Source organism: Parambassis ranga, chromosome 14, assembly GCF_900634625.1.
Source record: "Parambassis ranga chromosome 14, fParRan2.1, whole genome shotgun sequence".
NCBI lineage: Eukaryota > Metazoa > Chordata > Actinopteri > Ambassidae > Parambassis > Parambassis ranga.
This window is the reverse complement of record NC_041034.1, coordinates 1,254,015-1,276,908: the sequence shown is the minus strand read 5'-3', so window position 1 is coordinate 1,276,908 and position 22,894 is coordinate 1,254,015. Positions and strand designations below refer to the sequence as shown.

The window sequence follows — 22,894 nt, the reverse complement described above, 5'->3', positions numbered from 1 at the left end:
GATCTCTGGAGGATAACAAGGATTCTGTCTGTGCGATCTCCTCAAGCAGGAGTGTTATTAAGCTGAGGCGCCCCAACAGCCAAACAACAAATGTTCCTGGAAGGTTTAAATTATGGAAGATGATTGACAGACACACTGCTAAAAGGCAACTTGTAAGAAACAAGCAACCACTGCACATTCAAGATCAGTGAACATGCAGAGCCGGGGCGTCTGTTGGAGACAATGTGGAGGCGACATGGGTCTGTCCAAAACCCAGCCACACTGGAGGGACCGAGATCAATACAATAACGGGCCTGGGTTTAGAATACTCTTTTGTTACTGTAGATCTCTGCAAAGTGCCGGAAACGGTCCCACTGAGGGATGAATATTTATTGAAGATACTTTTGGCAAAAAATAGTAAAGCCATAACCAGAAAATGGTTGAAAGTGGGGATCATTAGAGCAATGTACTGTATGGAGAGACTTACTTTGGTTTTAAGACTTAGGGTGGAGAGATGTGGCTGGATGGTGCGTGCACCTTGAATAACATGACATGTGACACACATGATGTACTCGTGTTGACTGTTTATACATAAATACATGCAGTCATGTTAACAGGACCGATGGTTCCTATGAGGGATCTAATAAACATGTTATAAAGACAGCAGCAGGTCTGAGCACTGATGCGCATCATCCACGGGTCAAAGGTCACGCATCCTTCCTACCTGTCTCTGGGGTCGATCCAGCTCGTGCACTGGTTAATGTGGTCAATGTAATACACTTTGCCATCATCGTCTCTAGCTTCCTCCCAACCCTCAGGTAGTGGCAACTCCTTCCTTGGCATGTCAGGCGAGTCTCCATGTAATGAACTGCCCTCTGCTCAGAATCACCGTACCGAAGGCAGCCCGTGGCTTTTCTGTGTCATCATCACCTCACGGTCAGCTCCGCGCGCCGTGCTCTGGATTAGGCCATACTAATAATCCATAATAATCCACAGATTAGCAGAGAATCCAACCTCAAAGTGGAGGGGAGGGGAGGAGGGTGGGGGTCTGTTAGAAGGCTGCACTTGTCCCCCCACGCATCCCCACGCATCCGTGATAAAAACACGGCGTGTTCAAAAACACTCCGTGACGTCGTTTGACGTGTTTTCCAGCATGTTTTGCAACTTTTCTGGGTCGGGTTGGAAACTTTGAGGTGGCCCGGTGACAACTTTGAGAGCAGACTACGATTATCCACGGTCCACGGAGCACGGTCGGTGCAGCTCCGCCGCTGCAGCGTCAGCCCCTGCTCGGTTTCACCGTGAACAGCCTCAGAAAAAGCGATTATAAACCCCCCTACGGAGGCCTCCGTGTGTCCGGGGAGGCGATGCTTCTCCGCTCAGACGCTCCGCGAGGCTTCAGAAATCCTCCGAAACGCTCCAGACCGGGCTGGTCCGCGCTCCGCGCTGCCTACAGGCCACCATGTTTAGCAGCAGTTACCGATGCTAGCCGCCAGACGCGGGGGGGAAGTAACGAACGAATCCACGCGTGTTTAAATCCCGCAAACCCGCCACAACTTCTCCGCTGTGTCGGTAAATTGTGCGTCTGCAACCGGACGGGGGAAGAAGCGGCGGCGGTGAAGTCTCTCCTCAGTCCCGATGACTTCGTTCGACCGCCATCAAGCTTTCCGCGGTAACTCACTGCCACTTCCGGTTTCAAAATAAAACATCGACAACAAAATACGACTTCCGGTCACAACAGTTAATTACGTTCCAGGCAGATCAATAGATTAATTCAAGTGATGCCAAAACAATGAAAATTTAAAGTGAATTTATCTTTAAATAGATTAAATCTAAAAAAAATCAATTAATTAAAAATCATAATAAATTAAATTATGATGATGATTAACTAAATTGTTGTGATATATTTTTATAATTTTGTGATATATGTTTGTAATTGATTTTCTGAATGGCTCTATAAGATAAGATGAGATAAGATAAAACTTTATTAATCCCGAAGGAAATTCTTGTGCCAGAGGTATCAAGTTACATTAAATGCAGTTAAGTACAGAGTATAGGAGTATAAGTGTCACTATAATCCAAAATAAGAGTACAGTATAATAACTGATGTACTGATACTGTCATGTTAAACCCAGTTCTTTGTATCTGTCCAGATTATCTGTTTTCATGGGGACATCCATTAAAATATAAAGCAAAACAAATTTGTTTTATTTTTATTTTTTATGCACGGTACTTTAAAAACAACATTCAAACAAACGTGCAGTGCCACAGCGCCATCTGCAGTTCAATGTGCTGCACTGCAGGGAGGATCCTCTTTAAAGTGACTGGGTGAGTTTTCCTCAGTGATGCTGATCACAAAACCAGAAGCTGAGACTTAGAGCAGTATTCAGCAGTCTGGGATTACTTCATCATGTCATCGTGAGTTTATTATGTGTGTTACTGAACATTATGCTGATCATATTGTAGGGGGAGAAAGTGGGGCGCAGCAGGGAGAGAGTTCAGCTTCCTGACAGCCTGGTGGATGAAGCTGTCCCTCAGTCTGCTGGTCCTGGCCCGGAGGCTTCAGCCTCTTTCCTGATGGCAGCAGACTGAAGAAGCGGTGTGAAGGGTGGGTGGGGTCTCCTGTGATGACGGCTGTCGTAGAGGTCTTGGAGGGAGGGGAGAGGGACGCCGGTGATCCTCTCAGCTGCTCTCACTATGCGATGAAGCGTCTTCCTGCAGGTGGCGGTGCAGGCTCCGTACCACACAGTGATGCAGCTGGACAGGATGCTCTCAACAGCCCCTCTGTAGAAGGTGCACAGGATGGAGGGAGGGGCTCTGGCTCTTTTGAGCTTGCGGAGGAAGTAGAGGCGCTGCTGTGCCTTCTTGGTCAGGGATGCAGTGTTGTTAGTCCAGGAGAGGTCCTCAGTGATGTGCACACCCAGGAACTTGGTGCTGCTCACCTGCTCCACAGCAGCACCGTCGATGGTCAGAGGGCTGTGCTGACTCTGTGCTCTCCTGTAGTCCACAACCATCTCCTTTGTCTTCTCCACATTCAGGGAGAGGTTGTGGTCTCTGCACCACTCGGCCAGAAGGTGCACCTCATTCCTGTATTGTGTTTCATCTCCACCGGAGATGAGACCCACCACAGTTGTGTCGTCCGCAAACTTCACAAAGATGTTGGTGTTGTGTGTTGGCGTGCAGTCATGGGTCAGCAGAGTGAAGAGGAGGGGGCTCAGCACACATCCTTGGGGAGCCCCGGTGTTCATTATGATGGTGCTGGATGTTTCTGCCGACCCGCACTGTCTGAGGTCTCCCGGTGAGGAAGTCCAGCAGCCAGTTGCACAGCAAGGTGTTCAGCCCCAGCTGGTCCAGTTTGTTGATGAGCTGCTGTGGGATGATGGTGTTAAATGCTGAGCTGAAGTCTATGAACAGCATTCGAACGTATGAGTCTTTATTTTCCAGGTGGGTGAGGGCTGTGTGGAGTGCTGTGGAAACAGCATCACTGGTTGACCGGTTGGGCCGATATGCAAACTGGAAGGGGTCCAGAGAGGGGGGGAGGGCCGTCTGGATGTGTTTCATGACTAACCGTTCAAAGCACTTCATGATGATGGGTGTGAGTGCTACTGGACGGTAGTCATTGAAGCAGGCGGGGGGTGGACTTCTTCGGCACAGGGATGATCGTGGTGGCTTTGAAGCAGGTGGGGACAACAGCCTGGCTCAGTGAGATGTTGAAGATGTCTGTAAACACCTCAGCGAGCTCCTCAGCACAGTCTCTGAGCACACGGCCAGGTATGTTGTCAGGACCAGGAGCTTTGCGTACGTTGATCTGGCTGAGAGATGTCTTCACGCTGGCTCGGGACAGGGAAAATACCTGGTCAGTGGGAGAGGATGTGATCTTTTGTGCAGGAGTGCTGTTGAGTGCTTCAAAGCGTCCGAAGAAGTCATTCAGCTGGTTCAGCAGAGAGGTGTCGCTGTCACAGGTCTGTGGTGGGGGCTTGTAGTGTGTGATGGTCTGTATCCCCTGCCACAGGCTCCGGGTGTCCCTGCTGTCGCTGAAGTGGTGGGCAACCCTCCTGGAGTACTGTCTCTTCGCCTTCCTGATGCCACGGGACAGGTCGGCTCTGGCTAACTTTAGGCTGGTGTCGTCGCCTCTTCTGAAGGCAGCGTTCCTGGCCCTCAGCAGCCTGTAGACCTCCCCTGTCAGCCATGGTTTCTGACTGGCTCGAATGCTGACAGTCCTGGTTTCAGTTACATCATCAATGCATTTGGTGATGTAAGCAGTGACAGTCTCTGAGTACTCCTGGAGGTCAGTGCAGTTGTTGTGGGTTGCAGCCTGCTTAAACACATCCCAGTCTGTTGTGCTGAAACAGTCCTGTAAAGCTCCTGTGGCTCCCTCCGGCCACACTCTCACTTCTTTTCGGACCGGTTTGGCAACTTTTACCAGTGGTCTGTATGCTGGCATTAGCATAACAGTGATGTGATCAGAAGCTCCGAGGTGGAGGGCTTTGTACGCGCCTCTCTGGGTGGTGTAAACATTGTCCAGTGTGTTGTTGCCACGAGTTGGAAAGTCTATGTGTTTGTGAAGTTTTGGAAACACAGTCTTGGGGTCTGCATGGTTGAAATGAGTGGGCTGTCTGCTGCTCACAAAGGTTGTTTTTGTGCAGGCTTGGTGAGCAGAAGTCTGAAGACGTGTGTAGATCTTGACTCTAGGTGGGGTCCTTGACCTCAGAGTCTGTTTCTGACGGAGAGAACCAGCACAGACCATCAAACATCTGATCCCACAGCTCCAGCATTATCCACCTAAAACCTGCCTGCTGTTCGGTCTAAAACAGGCAGCTCATTTTCAGAACTCAGCTCCTTCTGTTCTGCTTGTGGTGCGTTTAAAGTCTGTTGGAAATGTTTGCCTCGCAGAGACCAAGCCTAAAGGCTGACAGAACATGCATCAAGAAGTTCTAATAATACTAGAAGTGTTATTAGAACGTTCATAGTCAATACTGCTGGACAAATCGTTTTGCTAATAACTTTATTTCATTTTACACGCAAAAATAAAGATTATTATTCTGAATTTCCGGCCTGTAAAAAACCCTCTAACCCTCTAAAACACGGGATCTGTTATCTCTGGTCTGTCGATCAACTACTTGATCGATTGATTCTCCTGTCTGTGTGAGAGCCACGTTACTGTGGAGGTGTGACGTCTCCCAGCCGCCCCTGAACGCAGCACCGCTCGGGTCTGGAAACAAAAACAAGCGGAGCGCCTCGCGGTCACATGTAGCGCGTGCAGCGCAGCCAGAAGCAGGAAGCAGCCGCGCGCTCTCTCTCTCTCTCTCACTCTCTCTCTCTCTCTCTCTCTCTCTCTCGCTCTCTCTCTCTCACTCTCTCTCACTCTCTCTCTCTCTCTCACTCACTCTCTCTCTCTCTCTCTCTCTCTCTCTCTCTCTCTCTCTCTCGCTCTCTCTCTCTCTCTCTCTCTCTCTCTCACTCGCTCTCTCTCTCTGCTCCAGGAAGCAGCGGCTCTCTCTCTCTCCCTCTCTCGCCCGGCTCTCGCTCCCTCTCTCGCCCGGCTCTCGCTCCCTCTCTCGCCCGGCTCGGTGCTCCAGGTTCCAGCCGCTGATCGCGGTGCGGTGCGCTCCACATATGGTTCTCCTCCGGCACATCTCCATCGCCCTGACCGCCGCCGTGGCTGCCCTGGGCTCCGCGCTCTTCATCGCGCTCAACTACTTCTATAAGAGGAGGATATGGTCACCGCAGGCGGAGTACTGCACGATCAAGGAGGTGGGGGAGCGCGTCTGACCGGTTCATGCTCATTTTTATTGTTCATTACTCAAATGTTTAAACTGGTTCACAGACTGTTGTTACTGCTGAATGAGAGGAAGAGGAGGATGCTTGGTGTATGTGGTGGTGATGATGAAGATGATGGTAATAATGATGATGAAGATGTAAGTGATGATGAAGAAGAGTCAGTCAGGGTGGTGAGGATGAGGATGAGTACATTATTATAAACAAGGATGAAGGTGTCTTGGATGTAAGTGGTGAAGATGATGATGATGGACCAGTTAAAACACGATGAAGAGATGTACGGAGCATGGTGTGATGACCGTGATGAAGATGATGAAGATGTGGCTCAGAGTCAAATTACTAAAATACAAAAATCTGTTATAAAATTTCTGTTATAAAAACATTGTCAATAAACCCACTAAATGTTGAATAACTGAGGAGTGCAACCACAGCTAGACAGATAGCAGCAGTAGTAGCTAACATTTGCGATTCGGTGCTAATAAATAGATAGCAACAACTGGTTGTTATGGTTACACTAGCTAGCTAGCTACAGCTAGCCGTTCTACTGCATTGTATTAGTGCGACGTCTTCAACCTCTCACAGTTGAATGAGCTAACAAGACGTTAGCGCCCATTTCTGCCAAGTTTGTTTTACAGTGGGAGGAGATGGAGTCATGTCGGCCATCTTTACACGGCTAATGTCACAGGTAGCACGAATACAAAGCTAATACGTAGCCACATTTACCAGGGGCCAAACAAGCTAATGGTATTAGCCCCTGGACATTTTGACTTGTTGATAGTCGCACTGTGTGGAACTTTGAGGTGTTTGGTGTGTTTTCTGTTAGCATGCTGGCTAACGACAACTGGCTGCTTGGACATGCTAGCTCGGAAAGCACCCACAGAAACCAGCTAGCAGCCAGTAGCTAGGTGAGAGCTATTCTCAAAATGTGACATTGGAGCTGCACATTTTTACAGTATTTAGTATTTTTAGCTTAATTTAGACATATTGTGAACATCGTATCCTGCATATAACAACAGCTGTATCAGCAGGAATTGCTAAAAAATCGTTAATTTCTTTAATTTTGTGCAAATTAATTTTTGATCAGTATAAATTCAAATGAATGGAGAGTTTCAGCTGTAGCTGCTGAAAACAGATGAATATGAAAAAACAACAGGCTGTGACAGAAATAGACTGAATGAGGCAGGCGGCCGCTTGGTGGTCCTAATGAATGAGTCCTGAACGGAGTGCTCCAGCTGCAGCCTAAATCGCTTAATAAATCTATTTGCATGTCTCTAATCTTGTTTCCCTGATTCAATCAGCAGCCGTCCGTCTGTAACGGGCTTAGCCGGCGTTATCTGGCTCAGCCCGTCTTCAGAGGATAATACTGTCAGTGTCTGCAGACGGGAGATGTTTTCGTCCCAGGAGCTGAAATGTTCCAGAATACTTTGGAATCATGTCGTCGATTTCAGAAGGCTGAGCGGCGTGTTCGTGACCTCGGGGGGTTTCAGAAGGGGGGGGGGGCAGTGAGACACAGTCACAGCGGAGGAATCAGCTGCTGGAGCTGCAGAACAGATCAGCTGTTCTTCACACCAGAAACCATCTGTAAAACAGATTGAACACACATGAACACATGTCTGACTCCGCTGATGTTGAAACTAGGGATGTCAGATCCGATCATGTGATCGGAAATCAGGCCCGATTACGTGGTTTCAGACTTGATCGGAATCAGACGTTACCTCCCGATCAGGACTCTTAAATGCGCAGTGCAGGATGACTCTCCGGCGTGTTGCTTTGGGTGCGAGAGGTCCTGGATTCAGGACTTGGATGAGCCTATCCTTTGGTGAACTTTGGTTTGGGAGAGATGAAGTATTTATAATCTGTGGCGATGTGTTTCAGGCAGTTTGTTGAAGTATTGTGCCCATGGAAGTGGGCTGTTGTATCAGCAGGTACTCAAAATCAATGACTTGGACTCGAGGGCAACGAAAACCTGATCGGGACATCTCTAGTTAAAACTGCACTGACAGAGTCGGTAAATAAACAGGTACAAACCCTCCAAAGGGTCCATGCTGGCCGAGGCCTCCTAAACTTCTGGTTAATCCAAATACAGACAAAGAGGTGGAGCTTAGGTCGGAGCCTCCAGAAGGACTCAAACCAAAATGGTAAAGCTGAGGTGCCATTTTCTGTTTTCACTGCTTTATGCTAAGCTAGGCTAATCATGGTCGATATCCATCCTCTGACTGTGAGGAGTGTATCTGAGGCTCTTCAGAATCGTGTCTGAGCTGCGTCACACCTAATCAGAGCAGAAGTCTGCTTCAGAGGACGGCAGCTTCTTCTCTCACTGTAAAACTCGTCCTGAGGTTCAGCTCTGCAGGCGAGCTGCCCTTCAGTGCTCCTCCATGTTAAAGCCTGTGTGTTGCCAAGGCTGCGCTGGAGTGTCCTTGAGCAAGATGCTAAAGCCCTGTCACTTCCAGCTGTGCAGCCGAGAAGGACAGGCATCAACAGAAATGAGTGCAGACATCCTGATTTCAACTGGATGGAGTAACGCTTCAGATAAACTGCTGGCCAATCAGGAGCCAGGAGTCCGTCCCGGCTGCTCTGCAGGCTCAGCAGCTGCACCGTCAGCCTCCGGCTCCGTCTCCTGAGACCAGCCTCTGAACTGTCGAAGCAGCCGTGTTTATCTGCTGCAGCCACAAACACGCTCTTCCTCATCATGGTGCCTCCTCCGTGACTGATCTCACAGGTTTATCTGTCCAGGAATCAAATTAGAGGACCTGATCATCCATCAGCAAGATGAAGCCTCATTTTAATAAGGCAGCCGGAGCGCCTGGGCTCTAACGGCTGATATGAATTGGTAATTAGCCTCCACATCAGCTCACAGCATGAATAAAGACCAACCTTGTGTGACTTTTACAGCAGAGATGACAGACGGGACCTCAGAGGGACGGAGGCGGCGCGGTGTCACTCAGAGGACCCGCCCCCTAACCTTTTCTCAGAGTCACGTGTTTGTCAGAGCTTTCTGAGGCCGACACGTTCGGAATTCATTCAGTCGCTCCAACATCAGTCCAGCATCAGGGTCGTCTGAGGACACAAATAAAATCTGCTTCCTTTGAGAGCCTCCATTTCCTGGTTAATCCAAATATGGGCAAAGGGGTGGAGCTTCTATGTCTGGGTTGTATGAGCAGCATCATGTCGTCAGACGTCAGCCGTCCTGCAGGGATCTCACTCTCCCACTGACATTTGTTCACTGTGGGGTGAGAGTGGGTCGACACACACACACACACTGAATCATCTCTGTTTCTGCCTGCAGGAGGAGGAGGAGCGCGGGAAGCGTCAGGTTCTGGTTCTCGGTCTGGACGGGGCCGGCAAGAGCAGCATGCTGCAGGGTTTGACCCCAGGGGAGCCGGGGGCAAAGCGGGGCCGGTGTCGGCCCACCCGCGGCTTCAACTTCATGAGCCTGAACGCCCCCGCCTGCCAGCTCGACTTCCTGGAGAGTAAGACTGCTTCTACCCGTGCTAATCAAACAGCAGCGCTGTGTGTGTGTGTGTGTGTGTGTGTGCGCGTGGTCAGGCAGCCATTTATATTTCATCAAACAGCATGAAGCAGAGAAACAGAAAGGGTTCCACCCCTCTGCTGAGAACAGACGCTCACTTGTTCCTTCACAAATGAACCTCAGAAATGTTCTAACGAGCTTCCCTGAGGGACGTTCCCAAAGGGATTAATAAAGTATATTCTCTTCTATTCTATGAAATATCACTGAGGGACTGCAGGGAGGTGACAGAGAGCAACAGCCAGCACGTCCTCAGCTCCCTCATGTTTAAATAATCCCCACACACCTACAGTTTCCATAGCAGCAGAGCGCTTGATTTAAGCTAGCAGCAAACTTTTAATTACAGCAAATTTAACCTCAGTTTCACCTTAAAGTAGCAAAAGTAGAATTCTTTCAAATCGATGCTTCTTTCTGTCATATTTTGCTTTTCACAGATCTGAACTATAAGAACAGTGGGAAGTAAACGCACCGCTGCCTTCAAAGCGGTTGTTATTACAGATGTAACGTTATTGAAGTGGAGGCGGTAGGTTTGACGTCAGTGTAAATGGAGCATCGATCCATTTGTATCCAGCTGTTGTTCAGAGGTGTTTTCCTCCCTGAGCGTTAGCGCCGTCAGTCACTGCCAGCACAGCAGCAATCACACACTGATCTCTGGCTCCTGCTCAGTGAGGGAAGCAGCTTCTGTTCACTATCAGAGCTAAACAGGTCCTAACAGCAGAGGCCGGCTCATCAGTCCTGTAAAGAGGCGCTCTGCAGAAAGCACTAAAAATAACACGGATGACTCTGGTCTCCATTCACACAGCCGTGTGTTCAGAGGTGTATTCATGATCTGAACAGAGACGGTGGGCGCCGCTAATCTGTTTCTCATCTCTGGAAGTAAGAGGAGCGCACACCGCCGCCCACTCAGCCAGAACACTTCAACATCTCGCCGCATTAAATGTCAGCGCCTTTGTGTGTCTGACGTTGATGCAGAGGCATGTTGACAGGGAGGGAGCTGCACCGTGCACAGCGGCTGATGAGCTCCCTTCATGAGGGCCATCAGGGAAATCCAGCTAAAAGCCTTTAAACTCCACATGAATGACTGCACATACACTCAGACGGAGGCAGATTTAAGAGAAGGAAATGATCAGCCCTCCTCTGTAACACTGATGCAAGTGTTCACAGAGTCTGTTTAGACATTAGCAGCCCAGAAAATCCTCTGATGACAGAAACACAGCATTATACATGGAGGAGGAAGAGGCCGTGCACACATTAACATTTCATACACACATAGTACGAAATAATGAGCAAAACTAAGGTCAAAAGTTCAATAAAAACCCTAGATGATATCTACTAGCTATGAAAAAGTCGTAAAATGATGACACTCCACAAGAATAAAGAACTTTCTTCTTGTTCTCTTGTTCTGCAGCTCTCTCGGACACATGGCCCGGGCAGAACTTTTTCTCTCAGTGCTGTGCGAGAACAGTTCTGTGATTGGTCGGAATTTATTGTGGGCGTGATGAATGTGTTGAAGCCAAGAGCGTCTTCAGGTGCAGAACACACAGACAGAAGGAGGAAGCACAGCGACGATGGACAGTTTAGATGAGCAGCTGGCAAACAGCTGCTGGAAGGAGAAACACGGCGCACAGAGGAGAGCGTCTGTCCACAAGGTGGCGATAAAAACTAATCCCAGTATTGATCACGGCGTTACAGCGGCTCGCGCACATTAAACACCGGGAGACGGGATGTATTGTTGCAGACAGTCATCCACACGTTCACAGAGTTAAACTCACACAGACCAGAGGTCTGCTGCAGTCAGCTGCTCTGATCTTCTATCTATTGTCAGCTGTGCGCCCTCTGCCCTGAACATTATCAGCTCGTTAGGCCAGGTCACCACGACTGTGCACATGTGCATACAATTGCATTGTCAACCTTTCGTGTGTGACGTGTGCTGCAGTGGGAGGGCCGAATGAGGAGTTCTGCACACACACTTCTCGGGGAGTATGGTACCTCCATGCCGAAACTGACTTTTTTCCTGTTCTTGCCACCCGGGGAGCGAGAAGAAAGTTCTTTGTTCTCCTGGAGTGTGGAACAAGCTTAACTGGAGCCAGCCCTCTAGAGGCCGCTCCAGGAAGTGTTTTGTTCCTCTGCTGCTCAGGAGGAGGATCAGCTCTGCAGGGAGGCAGACTCTGACACAACATTGGAATGTGTTGGTTGAACTTTGGATGTGTTATCAGGACTCAGGTGTCAGATACCGGGGAGGAGGGGGGAGGAGTCACACATGAGCTGTTAACAGTTAACTTCGTCTGTCCCACCATAAAGAGACCTGCATCAGCAATGAGGCAGCGAGCTCACACCCACATCGTTCACAGCCGTATGACTCAGTGTGTGTGTGTGTGTACGCATGTGGGCGGGTATCTAATAAGGCGGCGTGTAGAGCAGCAGGACGGGCGCCCCGCTGAGACCCACCCTCAGCAGGTAAACAGGTATTTATTGCTGCCACATCACATCAGCTTCAGGAGCACCACTTCACAGTTTCCTAGCAACCTCCTCCTTAAGGTCCGGCATTAATGAGTTCCCGCCGCTGGTCAGATCTTCTGAGGAAGAGTCTCTGACAGAGCCGGTACATGACGAGCGTTATTAGCGGTCGGCCATGTTGAATATGGTGAGGATGACTCGATGTGTGTGAATAGCATCTAAAGGGTTAAATGTCCTCAGATGTCCTTTCTGATGTACTTTCCCTGCAAACTAAGAATAGCTTGAGTCTTCAGAAGCAACACAAACAAACTAATTGAACCCTGTGAACATACAGAGATTTATTTCTGCTCGGACACATCGTGTCTGGAGGCACGAGACCAGAAAAGAAACGAGTCCGACCGAACTGCCCGGGGGGAAATGTGGGTATAAATAATGTTGAAGTGCCGTCTGAGCCTGTTTCATCCCTCCGCCACAACAAGAGCAGAGCTCAGATTAAACTGCTGCCCTCTCAGTCAGGGACGCGCTTCTCTCTGTGGATCAATGACGGAACGTTTGATCCCTGAACACGCCGCTGTTTCTGCAGGTCGTAATAAAACTACGCAGACACAGTGTTAACCGTTTGTCACATGTGCTTCTAGTTGGCGGTGGAGAGGATCTGCGGCGCTATTGGTCCGACTACCTGAGAAAGACTCACGTGCTGGTGTACGTGGTGGACTCGTCCGACAGAAGCCGCCTTCCGTTGGCTAAGACCGAGCTGCACCGCCTGCTGAGGGTGGAGCCACAGCTGCCTGTGGTCATCCTGGGAAACAAGCAGGTAACCTGTTATTAAAGGAGCATGCAGGTGTTTGCTAACTGCTAATAGTAACGACACCTGTGGTCACTGAGGCCCCGTTCACACTGGAGAAAGTCATTCCAGCTAGAGTAGGATTGAGCCCAGACAGCCTTTAAGCTGGATGCGTTCAGACCTATTTTCAAATCTGGCTAGCACACACTTGTGTCCGTACTCAATCCGGCTTCATCCAGCATGTTTGCTGTCCTCCAAACCACTAGGTGGCGCCTCGTAATATACAGAGTCCGTTCACGCCGCGGTAGGACCGCGTGTGCGCATGCGTCGTGCGGTTTTTTGTCCTGTGTCGCGCCCCGTGAACCGGAAGTAGCACATCGCTAACCAGAAGTAGTGTGTCGCTAGCCGGATTCGCTCGCAACATTTGCGTTCACACCTGAGCCACATTTGAGCCAATTGAAATCAAACTGGATACAGCTGGATTCGAGGTGTTCACACTCAGAAAAAACACATCTGGATTGATCTGGATTGATCTGGATGCGGCCGAATCCTGCTTAAGCCACATTTTTTCCCCAGTGTGAACGGGGTATGAGGGAACTGCAGTTAGCATCCTGTCCAGTTGTTTACTGCCGCCCTGCACTGTTGTGTTGCACCACTGTAAATTAGCTAGCTTAATGATTACCAGTCGTCAGCACCAAATCCATGTCGTGGAGCTAAGTTCAAACTAGCTGGCTAACCGCTAACCAGCTGACCTTTGAACATGATACACTCAGGAGATGAAGACAGTATTTAGTCCGGAGGTTAAAGGGAATCAGTGGCTGCCCATGAATTTAAACATGTGCCCAAACACAGACACTTTACAGAGAATCAGCAGCAGGAGCTGTTTTTTCTCCTTCAGCCGTCACAGGCAGGTGGCGCCGTTTTGACGTCATTTGTCCTGAAATAAACGTTCCCATTTCCTGGGATCATATTTCTCCACACTGTGCAGCACTTTAATGTCGACAGCTCCAGGGTTCAACATTAACACAGGGAGCAAATCCAACTGCTTTTATATCAAAGTGGCTGCGCTGCAGAGCGGCGGACATGAAAACAGCAGCAGCATCTCACTCTGAAGCACGGGGCTGCAGTTAGCTGCATAATGAAGAAACCCACTGTCCCACTGTGGGGAAACTGCAACAGCTCAGACACGGTAGCAGAAAATAAGATTAAAAACAATATATATTATAAAGTAAACTACCAATAAAACATACGATAGAGTTAAAACACTAAATAATAACTATAGAACTCGGTGGAGTGTTCACTGTACAGTCACAGCTCTCCGCCGCCCTGACAGTGATACTGCTGTTCACCACCAACACAAAGCTCCAGCCCGAGCTGAGCGCTGTGTTTGTGTAGGAGGCGGCGCCACGTTCTCTGATCCACTCACACGTTTAACACCGTCACGAACAAAGGTCTGATGCAGCAACATTCTGCTCAGTTTATCTTCGTCTGATTTATTACAATTAATACTAAAAGATCAATAAAATGGACAGCCCCTGTGCTAACGCTAATAACAAAGCTAATATGTGCTTGTGAGACCAAGCAGAAGGTCTGTGGTGCAGTTTTAACCTTAAAGCTAACTATGCTAGTGCTAATAACAAAGACATGCTGTGTAAACATGTTAAAGATGGCGGAGCTTCCACACATGACAGACTTTCACTGGCTAAGATGTGGCTAACAGAGCTAGCCAGCGGCCTTACTGGAAACATCTTTACAGCGGACGGTAATATCTCGATGGATCTGTTAACCCTTTGTTGTGTGAAAACTAAACATAAATGTGTTATTTAAATCTCTGATCAGTCTGACCAGTTTTCCTGGTCTCCTCTCCGGCAGGATAAGCCCGGCGCTGTGAGCGTGCCGGAGCTCCATGAGGCCCTGTCTCTGGGCTCCGTGATGGAGGACAGGAAGCTCTTCCTCCTGGCGGCCCAGCTGGACTCTGGTGGAGCCCTGAGGAAATCCTGCAAGGTCCTAGACACTGTCCAGGACCTCCTGCTCCAGCTTGTCTGATCTCAGTGCCCCCACACAGCAGAGGAGGAGGAGGAGGAGGAGACAGATGGAGGCAAGGGGATGGCTCACAGACATCTTCCTCTCTAGAGGAGGAGGAGGAGGAGGAAAATGGAGGAGACGGTTTTTCAGTCTCTCCTCTTCTTCATCCTTTTCATGTGATTTCACCTCCAACTCGTGACGAAGAGGAGGACAGAAGGATGAAGGCTGACTCACAGAGCTCAGCTCCTGCCAGTGACTCAGACGTTTGTTACTGTGTATAGCAGCATGTTGTTTCCACTGTACGTACAGCCTGCAGTTTGGTTTGTGTCAGCGTGGATCTTCATTTCCGAGGCGTCAGCAGAGCCGGGCTGCCAGGTCGGACCTGCCCCCCCCCCTCGGGGACTGAGGCAGCGTCCGCTCTGTGAATTCATGGTCCGGGCTTTGGGAGGATCTGCGCTGCCTTTCATGGATTATGAGGATTTTTCTGGGGGAAATTTAAAGGGCGACTTTCTGTGATATTCTTCTTCTTCTTATTCTTATTATTATTTTGCCTCCGTTTGCACTCAGTGTGTAGAAAACGGACTCTGAATGTATCAATACCAAGTGTTGGACCTCCTGTACAGATGTGTCCGCTTGTCATCACAGGTTTTAACGAATGTGGAGCTTTATTCCTGTTGATGTCGTTTTCACTTCAGGACTGTTGTTTTGACGTGAACTCCTGCATGTTGTCACGTTTCTGAAGCAGTTGTTGAGTCTTAATGTGTTTTTCTTAAATATAAACTGATCAGAAGCCTGAGACACAGTCTGCTGTCTCACTACATCACTGCAGCGCTGACATACACTGACACAAGATGCAGATTTGAGCCATTATTCCATATTCATACACACAGTACACTGTCTGCTAACTCGGCTAACCTGGCCGGCCAATCCCATCAAAGATGAAACACAACAAGCTGCTGATGGTCTCTGACAGCTAGCATGTAGCAGCTAGCATGTAGCAGCTAGCATGTGTGTAGAGGACTGTTGTGTCTCTGTGAGGACAACATGAGCATAAAGACACTTGGACTGAAACAAACTGATCAAAGCAGAAAAGTCTTCATGAAGCAACAGACACAGAACTGACAGCACTTCCTGACTGGACTCTGATTGGACAGAACCAAACGTGGTCCAGCATGAATGTTAAACTGTACTAAACGCTACAGTGCAGTGTCTGCCTCTTCTGGCAGGGAGAGGAACTGCTATATTCAGTCATTATCCAACCAACCATACACATTTATGCCTGAACATGAACATCAAGTGGGTGGATGTTTGGGTGGAGCAGCGACGATGAAGCTTCAGCTCTCAACCTCTGGTGCACCGACCAATTCCAGGATGGCATCTTTTCACCAACAAGGCAGCAACATCTCGGCCTCACTGACTGAACCACGGCGTCCATCTTTACTTGCAGTCTATGGTACGTATGTACTGATCCATTTAAAAAGGTCAAACAGAAACAGCATTTCTAATAAATCTATCTACACTTGTGCTTTAAACTTAGAGGCTTACAGTGTAACTGGCACCGTCCACTGCTTATAGTTAAGCTAAGCTAAGCTAGAGAGCAACCATCAGTCCACTTTGACTACAAACCAGCCCACATCCCAGCACTGGTGAAAAAAGCTAGATTATTAGATTATAAAGATTATTTCTCAGAATGTGACTAAAGAAAGCTAGCAGGCTAGCACCGATGAGCATTAGAGTGTGAGGGGACTCCAGTAATGGATGACTGTCCTGAACATCTGGCTGTTTCCAGCCTCTGTCTTCAGTCCAGTGGTTTCGTTTCATGACGCTCTGTCTCCATGGATACAGCTGAACCTCACAGTCACATGTACAGAGGTCCAGACAGATGTGCCTGTTGCTGATTGGCTGCCTCAGATCTGTGATGATGTCAGCGAACAGCTGGATCTATATGCTACAAACGGCCTGTTTTTCTGGCTCAGAGGTGGAGACTGTTTGCTGACTGAGCAAACAGATAAAGATCTGTCCTGCTACCTCTGTGGCTGCTCGGCTTTGTTTCGACGGCCAAAGTTCCCCGACCGGCGTGACGGGAGGAGGTTTCTGATACCGCTGAGACGGCAGTCAGCTCTTTCCACAGAGGTGTCTGAATCCAACACAAGAGTGAGAAGAGCGACGCCTTTCACACTGTCACGCTCGGACAGATTCATATTTAAGAGTCACTGATGTGAGAATGTTTTGGAAACAATGGACCCAGGGAGCAGATTAACACAGCTGGAGCAGAGGTCTGAACACAGACCGACGAAAAGAACGGGTTCAGCCTGCAGGCTGTCACACACAGAAGGAGCGCAGGCACACAGTCAACCTAAGTGTTAGTGTAGTTACTCTCACTGCCAGGAGGGGGAGACAAACGCCCCACACTGCTGCTTTAACTAAACTAATCCAACAATGTTCAGTTTCTGTGCATGGACTATTTTAATGTACGCAGTGACATCACAGGAACACTCCCACCTCACTACAACAACATCCACATGCCGCCTCCAGCACACACAGAAACCAGGAAAATCCAGACGTCAGCAGTCCGTAGAACCAGGTCTCAGGTTTCTGCTGGAATCTGTCAGTCACACACACAGATCTTCACCTGTTTACATGGTGCACAGTTTCAACACAACACTGACACTCAACCAGCTTTCTGTCACTCAGTGGGCGGAGCCAACGTGACTTAACATTCCTCCTGACACAGTGAAATAAACGAGTCCTTAAGAAAGTCATGAATTCTTCACTCGTCACCATAAACGCCGACCTCAGCTGATAAGAGGAGGAATGTTTCTGTGGGGCCGGACAGGAAGTTGTTGTAAATGACTGACGAGGTCGATGCGGCCTGAAACAACAACAGGAGTCAGCACCGATAACGGGCTGAAGACCTCAGGAAGCAAACAGGAGGGGAAGGGGCCGAGCACGGCGACCTCACAGCGCTGCACCATCAGGGCCCCCAGAGGACGGACCCACTGACACCAGACGATGTGCCGGCAGACGCTCACGGATTTCTCGTGGATAATCTGACATGTTGAGGAGTTGACATGTGGAAGTCAACGTTTTGTTGTCGTGACCTAATATATTCAGCATCGTTTGCATTCTTTCATACAGATTAATATCTCATTTGAGAAGCTCTCAAATCCCAATGGAGTCATTTGTCCCTTGGTCACATGACCTGGAGGCTACTGAAAAATACTGACGTCCATTAAAAATCAACAAAACACTAATAGATTTACTCCAATCAATTATTTATTATTTTCTCTCTTGACATCAATAGAAAAACAAAACACTTCCTGTAGCCACTAGGTGGCGCTGTGGATGTTCCTGTTGGGTTTTGAGGATCACCCCAGGAGGCTTCTGTTGTCTTGATGGGCTGCACATGTGGACAAAAGTGTTCTGACTGAGTGTAGGGGGCGCTGCTGAGACATTTGACCACGCCCACCCCTAGAAGACCTAAAACAGTCACATGTTTGACGGCTGAACGTGAGGGTTGGCGAGCTTTTAATAAACAATCAGTGGATCATTTTAATCACTTGATGTCCTTCCCCCGCGCTCGGGCCAGGATCTTTACTTCCTCCGGCTCGGCGTCCATGATGCAGGAAAAGTGGAGAAAAAGTCCGTCCAGGTAAAAGTGAAAAATCACCGGAGCTTCGTGACATTTAAACGTCAATAAATCAGCTTTCAGTCAGACGGACGGCGACGCTCCTGTAACAACACAGATAAAAATAAAACAAGTCCAACAGAGACACACGTCCTGCTCAGTCCGATCGTCCCCCTTATGTCCTCCTACTGGACCACTGGCTGCGGCGCGGCGAGCGAGCCGACGAAGGCCTCGTAGTGCTGCGGGTGGCAGCGGCGGTACTCGTTGATCTTCCTCTTGATCTGTTTGGGCGTGTCCTGGTAGTAGTTCTTCTCGTCTCTGGCCATCGCCTGCAGGGACGGCAGAACAGGCACCAAAGAAAGACGATGATGATGAGGATGAGTTAGTTTAATGAAGAAGAACAGAACAGAACACGGACTGAAGACGAACTTTTACTGGATTTACTGAGTCAATCCCCAAATGTTGACAGCCTGGAGATAATAACTGTTATAACTACGTAATAACTCGCTCATTTAAATCATATGAAGAGTTTTTAATCAGTGACGCTGCTGAGAGTGACAGCTGTGAAGCTCCGCCTCTTTGCCCCTCAGAGTGACCTCACAGGCCTGTGGCTGCCTGACTGGACTCTGGAGGAGCTGCTGGTCTGATGTGTGTAGCTGCTGGTCTGATGTGTGTAGCTGCAGGTCTGATGTGTGTAGCTGCAGGTCTGATGTGTGTAGCTGCAGGTCTGATGTGCGTAGCTGCTGGTCTGATGTGTGTAGCTGCAGGTCTGATGTGTGTAGCTGTAGTGCAGACCTTGAATCCTGCATCCACACCGCCGTGTGCTGATCACGAGCCTTCACACAGACTTTATGTAACAGACGGACGGCGGCTCAGTCAGGGCTGTTTTCAGTGAAGGATGCTTCATTGTGTCTCTCCCTCTCTCTGACTGACAGAGCTGGCAGAGCTCCCAGCCGTGACTCATTCACATCTAAAGCAGCTGCCGTGGACCCATGTGGAGGCAGCGCCTCTGATAAAAGCTGCAGCCATTTAAACGCCGCCACTCGCTGTAACGTGCGTCCCTTCAGACTGAGGACTGAAAGAACACCCCCCCCCCCCCACCGGGCGCTCAGATCTCTGATGTCCTTGAATGTACCGACAGGGAAACGTTTGTGATGTTAGCTTAGCATGTTGCTGCTGAGGAACAGTTAAATGACACGACAATTAAAATGAGAGGCTTAGCTCAGCACAAAGGCCGAGGCGGAGAGCCAGTCAGACTCTCCCTGGCTCATATGTGAGGGGACTTCCGATCGCTCTCTGACATTAACGAGTCGTTAGCTTAGCTGTAGACCCACTCAGAGGAGTACTAATGAGGGAGGCGAATGTTGGGTTTGGATCCTCTGAGCGTGGTTTAGGTCTGTTTAACATTTGACTCAGACTGAACGCTGCAGGCGTGGCGGCCGGTCTCACCTTGTAGTCGTCTTTGTGCTCTCGGATCATGTACTGGACGTACTCGATCAGGTCCGACGATAACGTCTTGGTGTCTTTCTCCGGCAGGCTGGCCTGGTCCTCCAGCTCTGCTCAAACCAAACACAGAATCAGAACCAACCAGATCACACACACACACACGTTATAGAGACATAACCCTGCAGCAGTTTCTATGTTCTTCCCCTGCTGTCACATGATCAGTGTGTTCTCAGTGGTCATAACAGACATCATGTCCTGTTTATGTGAGTACAACAGAGAAAGATTTCTATATTCAGCATGAAGCAGTGAGACACTGAGCTCTTTTCATGGGTTTTGTTTATAAAAATCTACATTTGCAGCTCTCGAACACACAGAAATGATCCGTAACAAGATGTCAGCCACATCTTAACACAGAGCTGCTGACAGGACGCCGGCCACAAACAGAAACACAAAGGACACTCACGGTTGAGAACGTAGGGCTTGGTGACGATGACGCTGGATGCTTTGGTGCCTTTGTCTTCTCTGAGGAGCTGTGGACAGAAACACAGATGAGGTCAGCACAGGCTTTAACCTGCCCCCGTCTCCTCAGCCCGGAGGAGGGAAACCAGAGGCCCCTCAGAGGTGACCCGAGTCAGCCCGAGGGTCAACGAGTTTTAAGATTAAGAAACTTTTATTAGTCCCACAATGGGGAAGTTGAGTAGATGATGACCAAACACCAGAAATCAATCAGCAACAATAATCCGCCTCAGGACAGAAAGACAAACAGCTTCAGACATTCAGAGGTTCAGCAGCATGGATGTCATGAGCAATGCTCTGGCGCCCCCGTGTGGCACAAACCAATCGTGCACATATAACTACAAGAAAGTGGAAATAATATGTGACTTCTGCAAGCTGGCTCAGTCCAACACTGAAAACACCCTAAGAGAAGCAGACTGGGCCCGTCAGAGACTCAGCCGGTCCTGTCCTGTCAGAGACTGGTCCTGTCCTGTCAGAGACTCAGCCGGTCCTGTCCTGTCAGAGACTGGTCCTGTCCTGTCAGAGACTCAGTCGGTCCTGTCCTGTCAGAGACTCAGTCAGTCCTGTCCTGTCAGAGACTCAGTCGGTCCTGTCCTGTCAGAGACTCAGTCGGTCCCGTCAGAGACTGGTCCTGTCCTGTCAGAGACTGATCCCATCAGAGACTCGCCCTGTCCTGTCAGAGACTGGTCCCGTCCTGTCAGAGACTCAGTCGGTCCTGTCCCGTCAGAGACTGGTCCTGTCAGAGACTGGTCCCGTCCCGTCAGAGACTGGTCCTGTCAGAGACTCGCCATGTCCTGTCAGAGACTCGTCCTGGTGTCTGTGGTGGATCACTTCTGGCCCAGCAGCCACCTACCTTTGGGTTCTTTATGGGTAGAGACCTGTTTGGATCAAAACTCAGACCCATCTCCTGCAGGTTCCTGGCCATGGACTTGTTGTTGTCCCACGCATGCCGAACCTGTCGACTGAGACATGAAGACGAGTTAGAGTTAAGACGAAACATGCGTCAGAGGGGTTTATGGAAACTGGAAAATGATTCACACATTCACTGTGTGTTTGTCTTTGTGTGTGTTCCTCCTTCTGGACCCTCCTGGCTCACAGATGGTTCAGAAAGGTGCTCTGTCTGGATGAGACCAGGCTCTGTAGATGTGTGCCACAGATAAAAGTGCCAACATCTGATTCAAGCTTCAGCGTAAGGTCACATCCAGTTCTTACATTAGCCAGAACTTTTATTAAACTACTTATTTGTTCCTATTAATGACCCACAATTCATTCTGTACATTTAAACGCTCCAGCTCACAGACCCGTCGGTTACAGACTGACCACCAGGACAACAGACAGTCTGTAAACATCAGCCGTGCAGGCTAACGTTAGCAAACATGCTAGCGCTCCGTGTGGCCTTACTTACTCCTCTATCCTCGGGTTGTACTTCTTCAGAAACTTCTTCTTCTGCTTCTTCCGGTCCTTGTTGTAGTCGAACGTGTTCCTCTTGCTGGACTTCTTGGCTTTCGGCATGTTGCTGCTTTTCTCTCTGTGTTTGTAGCACAGACCAGAAACGAGGAGGCGAAGCGGAGAAGCAGCGGCAGCGTGCAGCCAGAAACCGGAAGCACGGCTGGTACTACCGGTCATGTGACTGCAAGACACGCCCACTTCCTGTAACCATTCATAACAACAATAACAAATTATAACCTAATAACAAACAATATAAATACTACACAAACAAACAGCCTGTCAATAAAAAATCATGTTCAATTTATTCAATTATCCAATTTACTCTTTGTAAAGAAAGTAAATAAAACGAATAAAACACTGATTATCTGATCTTTTGGGTAGATTGTCATCAAAATAAACACGATATTAAAAACATGAACCACACAAACACACAGCATCAACTTCCTACATTTACTCGTCTCTCTTGTGCTTCCCTGCAGCTGCGGGGTTTGTCCTCTAGATGTCAGTGCAGGCCCGAGCCTGTCCAGGGTCACCTGTGGACCTGTTCGTTTGATTCTCTGGACCCGTCTCATAGCTCCTTCTCTTCGGTGATGCGGATCAATAATCAGCTGTCCCTGTGATGTCTGAGATATTATTATTATTATTATTATTATTATTATTATTAGTATTAGTATTATATTATTATTATTATTGTTATTATTATTATTATTATTGTTGTTGTTGTTGTTATTATTGTGACATGTTCTTGTCATTTATTGATGATCCTTCAATGAGACGCCGTCAGTGCTGTGTGTTTTTAATAACTGGTTTTTGTGACGGAGTGAGACCTCTGCGCCTCCTCCATCTCTGTGACAGCGGCTCAGGGCGGAGTGATGGAGGGCGGAGGAGGAGGAAGAGGAGGAGGAGGAGGAGGAGGGCGCGGACTGTCAGCGGACAGACCGTGCCGGAGTACAGGGACGGAGGTACGGCCGGCGGTGGGAGGAGGTGCTGCTGTGTTCCGGTGCTTCTTGAGGGGATAACCGTGAGTGAAGCCGCCGGGGGGACGCGGAGCTCGGTGTGCCGCCGCTGCTGGGAGCGCGCACGGGGTCGACATGGAGCTGGAGAACATCGTGGCCAACACGGTGCTGCTCAAAGCACGGGAAGGTAAGGATGGAGGCGGCGGGCCGACGGCTCCGCTCTCCCGGTGTCTCACCGGCGGGAGGGGGCCCCGGACCCGGCTGCCGTTACTGCGCCCCCCCCCCCCCCCCCCCCCCGATCGATCCTGTTCCGTGAGCCGGATATGAACTGATGACACGCGCAGACAGAAGTC

At 49.2% G+C, this 22,894-nt stretch overlaps 3 protein-coding genes across 4 annotated transcripts in view; 2 read left to right on the top strand and 1 right to left on the bottom strand.

Annotated features, from left to right (window-relative positions):
- Positions 1-5,455: 5,455 nt before the first annotated feature.
- Positions 5,456-15,344, top strand: LOC114446181 (ADP-ribosylation factor-like protein 9). Its single transcript, XM_028421656.1, has 4 exons — positions 5,456-5,730; positions 9,041-9,224; positions 12,376-12,551; positions 14,394-15,344. Exons 1-4 carry the CDS (start codon positions 5,593-5,595, stop codon positions 14,565-14,567), a joined length of 672 nt encoding a protein of 223 aa, XP_028277457.1. The 5' UTR covers positions 5,456-5,592; the 3' UTR covers positions 14,568-15,344.
- Positions 15,345-17,800: 2,456 nt separating this feature from the next.
- Positions 17,801-21,755, bottom strand: nop16 (NOP16 nucleolar protein homolog (yeast)). Its single transcript, XM_028420705.1, has 5 exons — positions 21,542-21,755; positions 20,990-21,098; positions 20,084-20,150; positions 19,624-19,730; positions 17,801-18,503 (listed from the first exon to the last, which is right to left on the bottom strand). Exons 1-5 carry the CDS (start codon positions 21,646-21,648, stop codon positions 18,360-18,362), a joined length of 534 nt encoding a protein of 177 aa, XP_028276506.1. The 5' UTR covers positions 21,649-21,755; the 3' UTR covers positions 17,801-18,359.
- Positions 21,756-22,499: 744 nt separating this feature from the next.
- grk6 (G protein-coupled receptor kinase 6) overlaps positions 22,500-22,894 on the top strand; it is a 26,785-nt gene continuing 26,390 nt past the window's right edge. For both annotated transcript variants that reach the window (XM_028420704.1, XM_028420703.1), the window contains exon 1: positions 22,500-22,728. In XM_028420704.1, the coding sequence (XP_028276505.1) occupies positions 22,677-22,728 (52 nt within the window). In that variant the 5' untranslated portion in view covers positions 22,500-22,676. The remainder of the gene's footprint in view (positions 22,729-22,894) is intronic.

Bases quoted from the DNA above. Each gene is read 5' to 3' on its own strand.
- LOC114446181 (XM_028421656.1), top strand. From the start codon at position 5,593: ATGGTTCTCCTCCGGCACATCTCCATCGCCCTGACCGCCGCCGTGGCT. The intron at 5,731-9,040 runs GTGGGGGAGCGC...TTCTGCCTGCAG, and splicing joins AGTACTGCACGATCAAGGAG to GAGGAGGAGGAGCGCGGGAA. The intron at 12,552-14,393 runs GTAACCTGTTAT...CCTCTCCGGCAG, and splicing joins TCATCCTGGGAAACAAGCAG to GATAAGCCCGGCGCTGTGAG.
- nop16 (XM_028420705.1), bottom strand. From the start codon at position 21,648: ATGCCGAAAGCCAAGAAGTCCAGCAAGAGGAACACGTTCGACTACAAC. The intron at 21,099-21,541 runs GTAAGTAAGGCC...TTCATGTCTCAG, and splicing joins TACAACCCGAGGATAGAGGA to TCGACAGGTTCGGCATGCGT. The intron at 19,731-20,083 runs GTGAGTGTCCTT...TGGTTTGAGCAG, and splicing joins CAAGCCCTACGTTCTCAACC to AGCTGGAGGACCAGGCCAGC.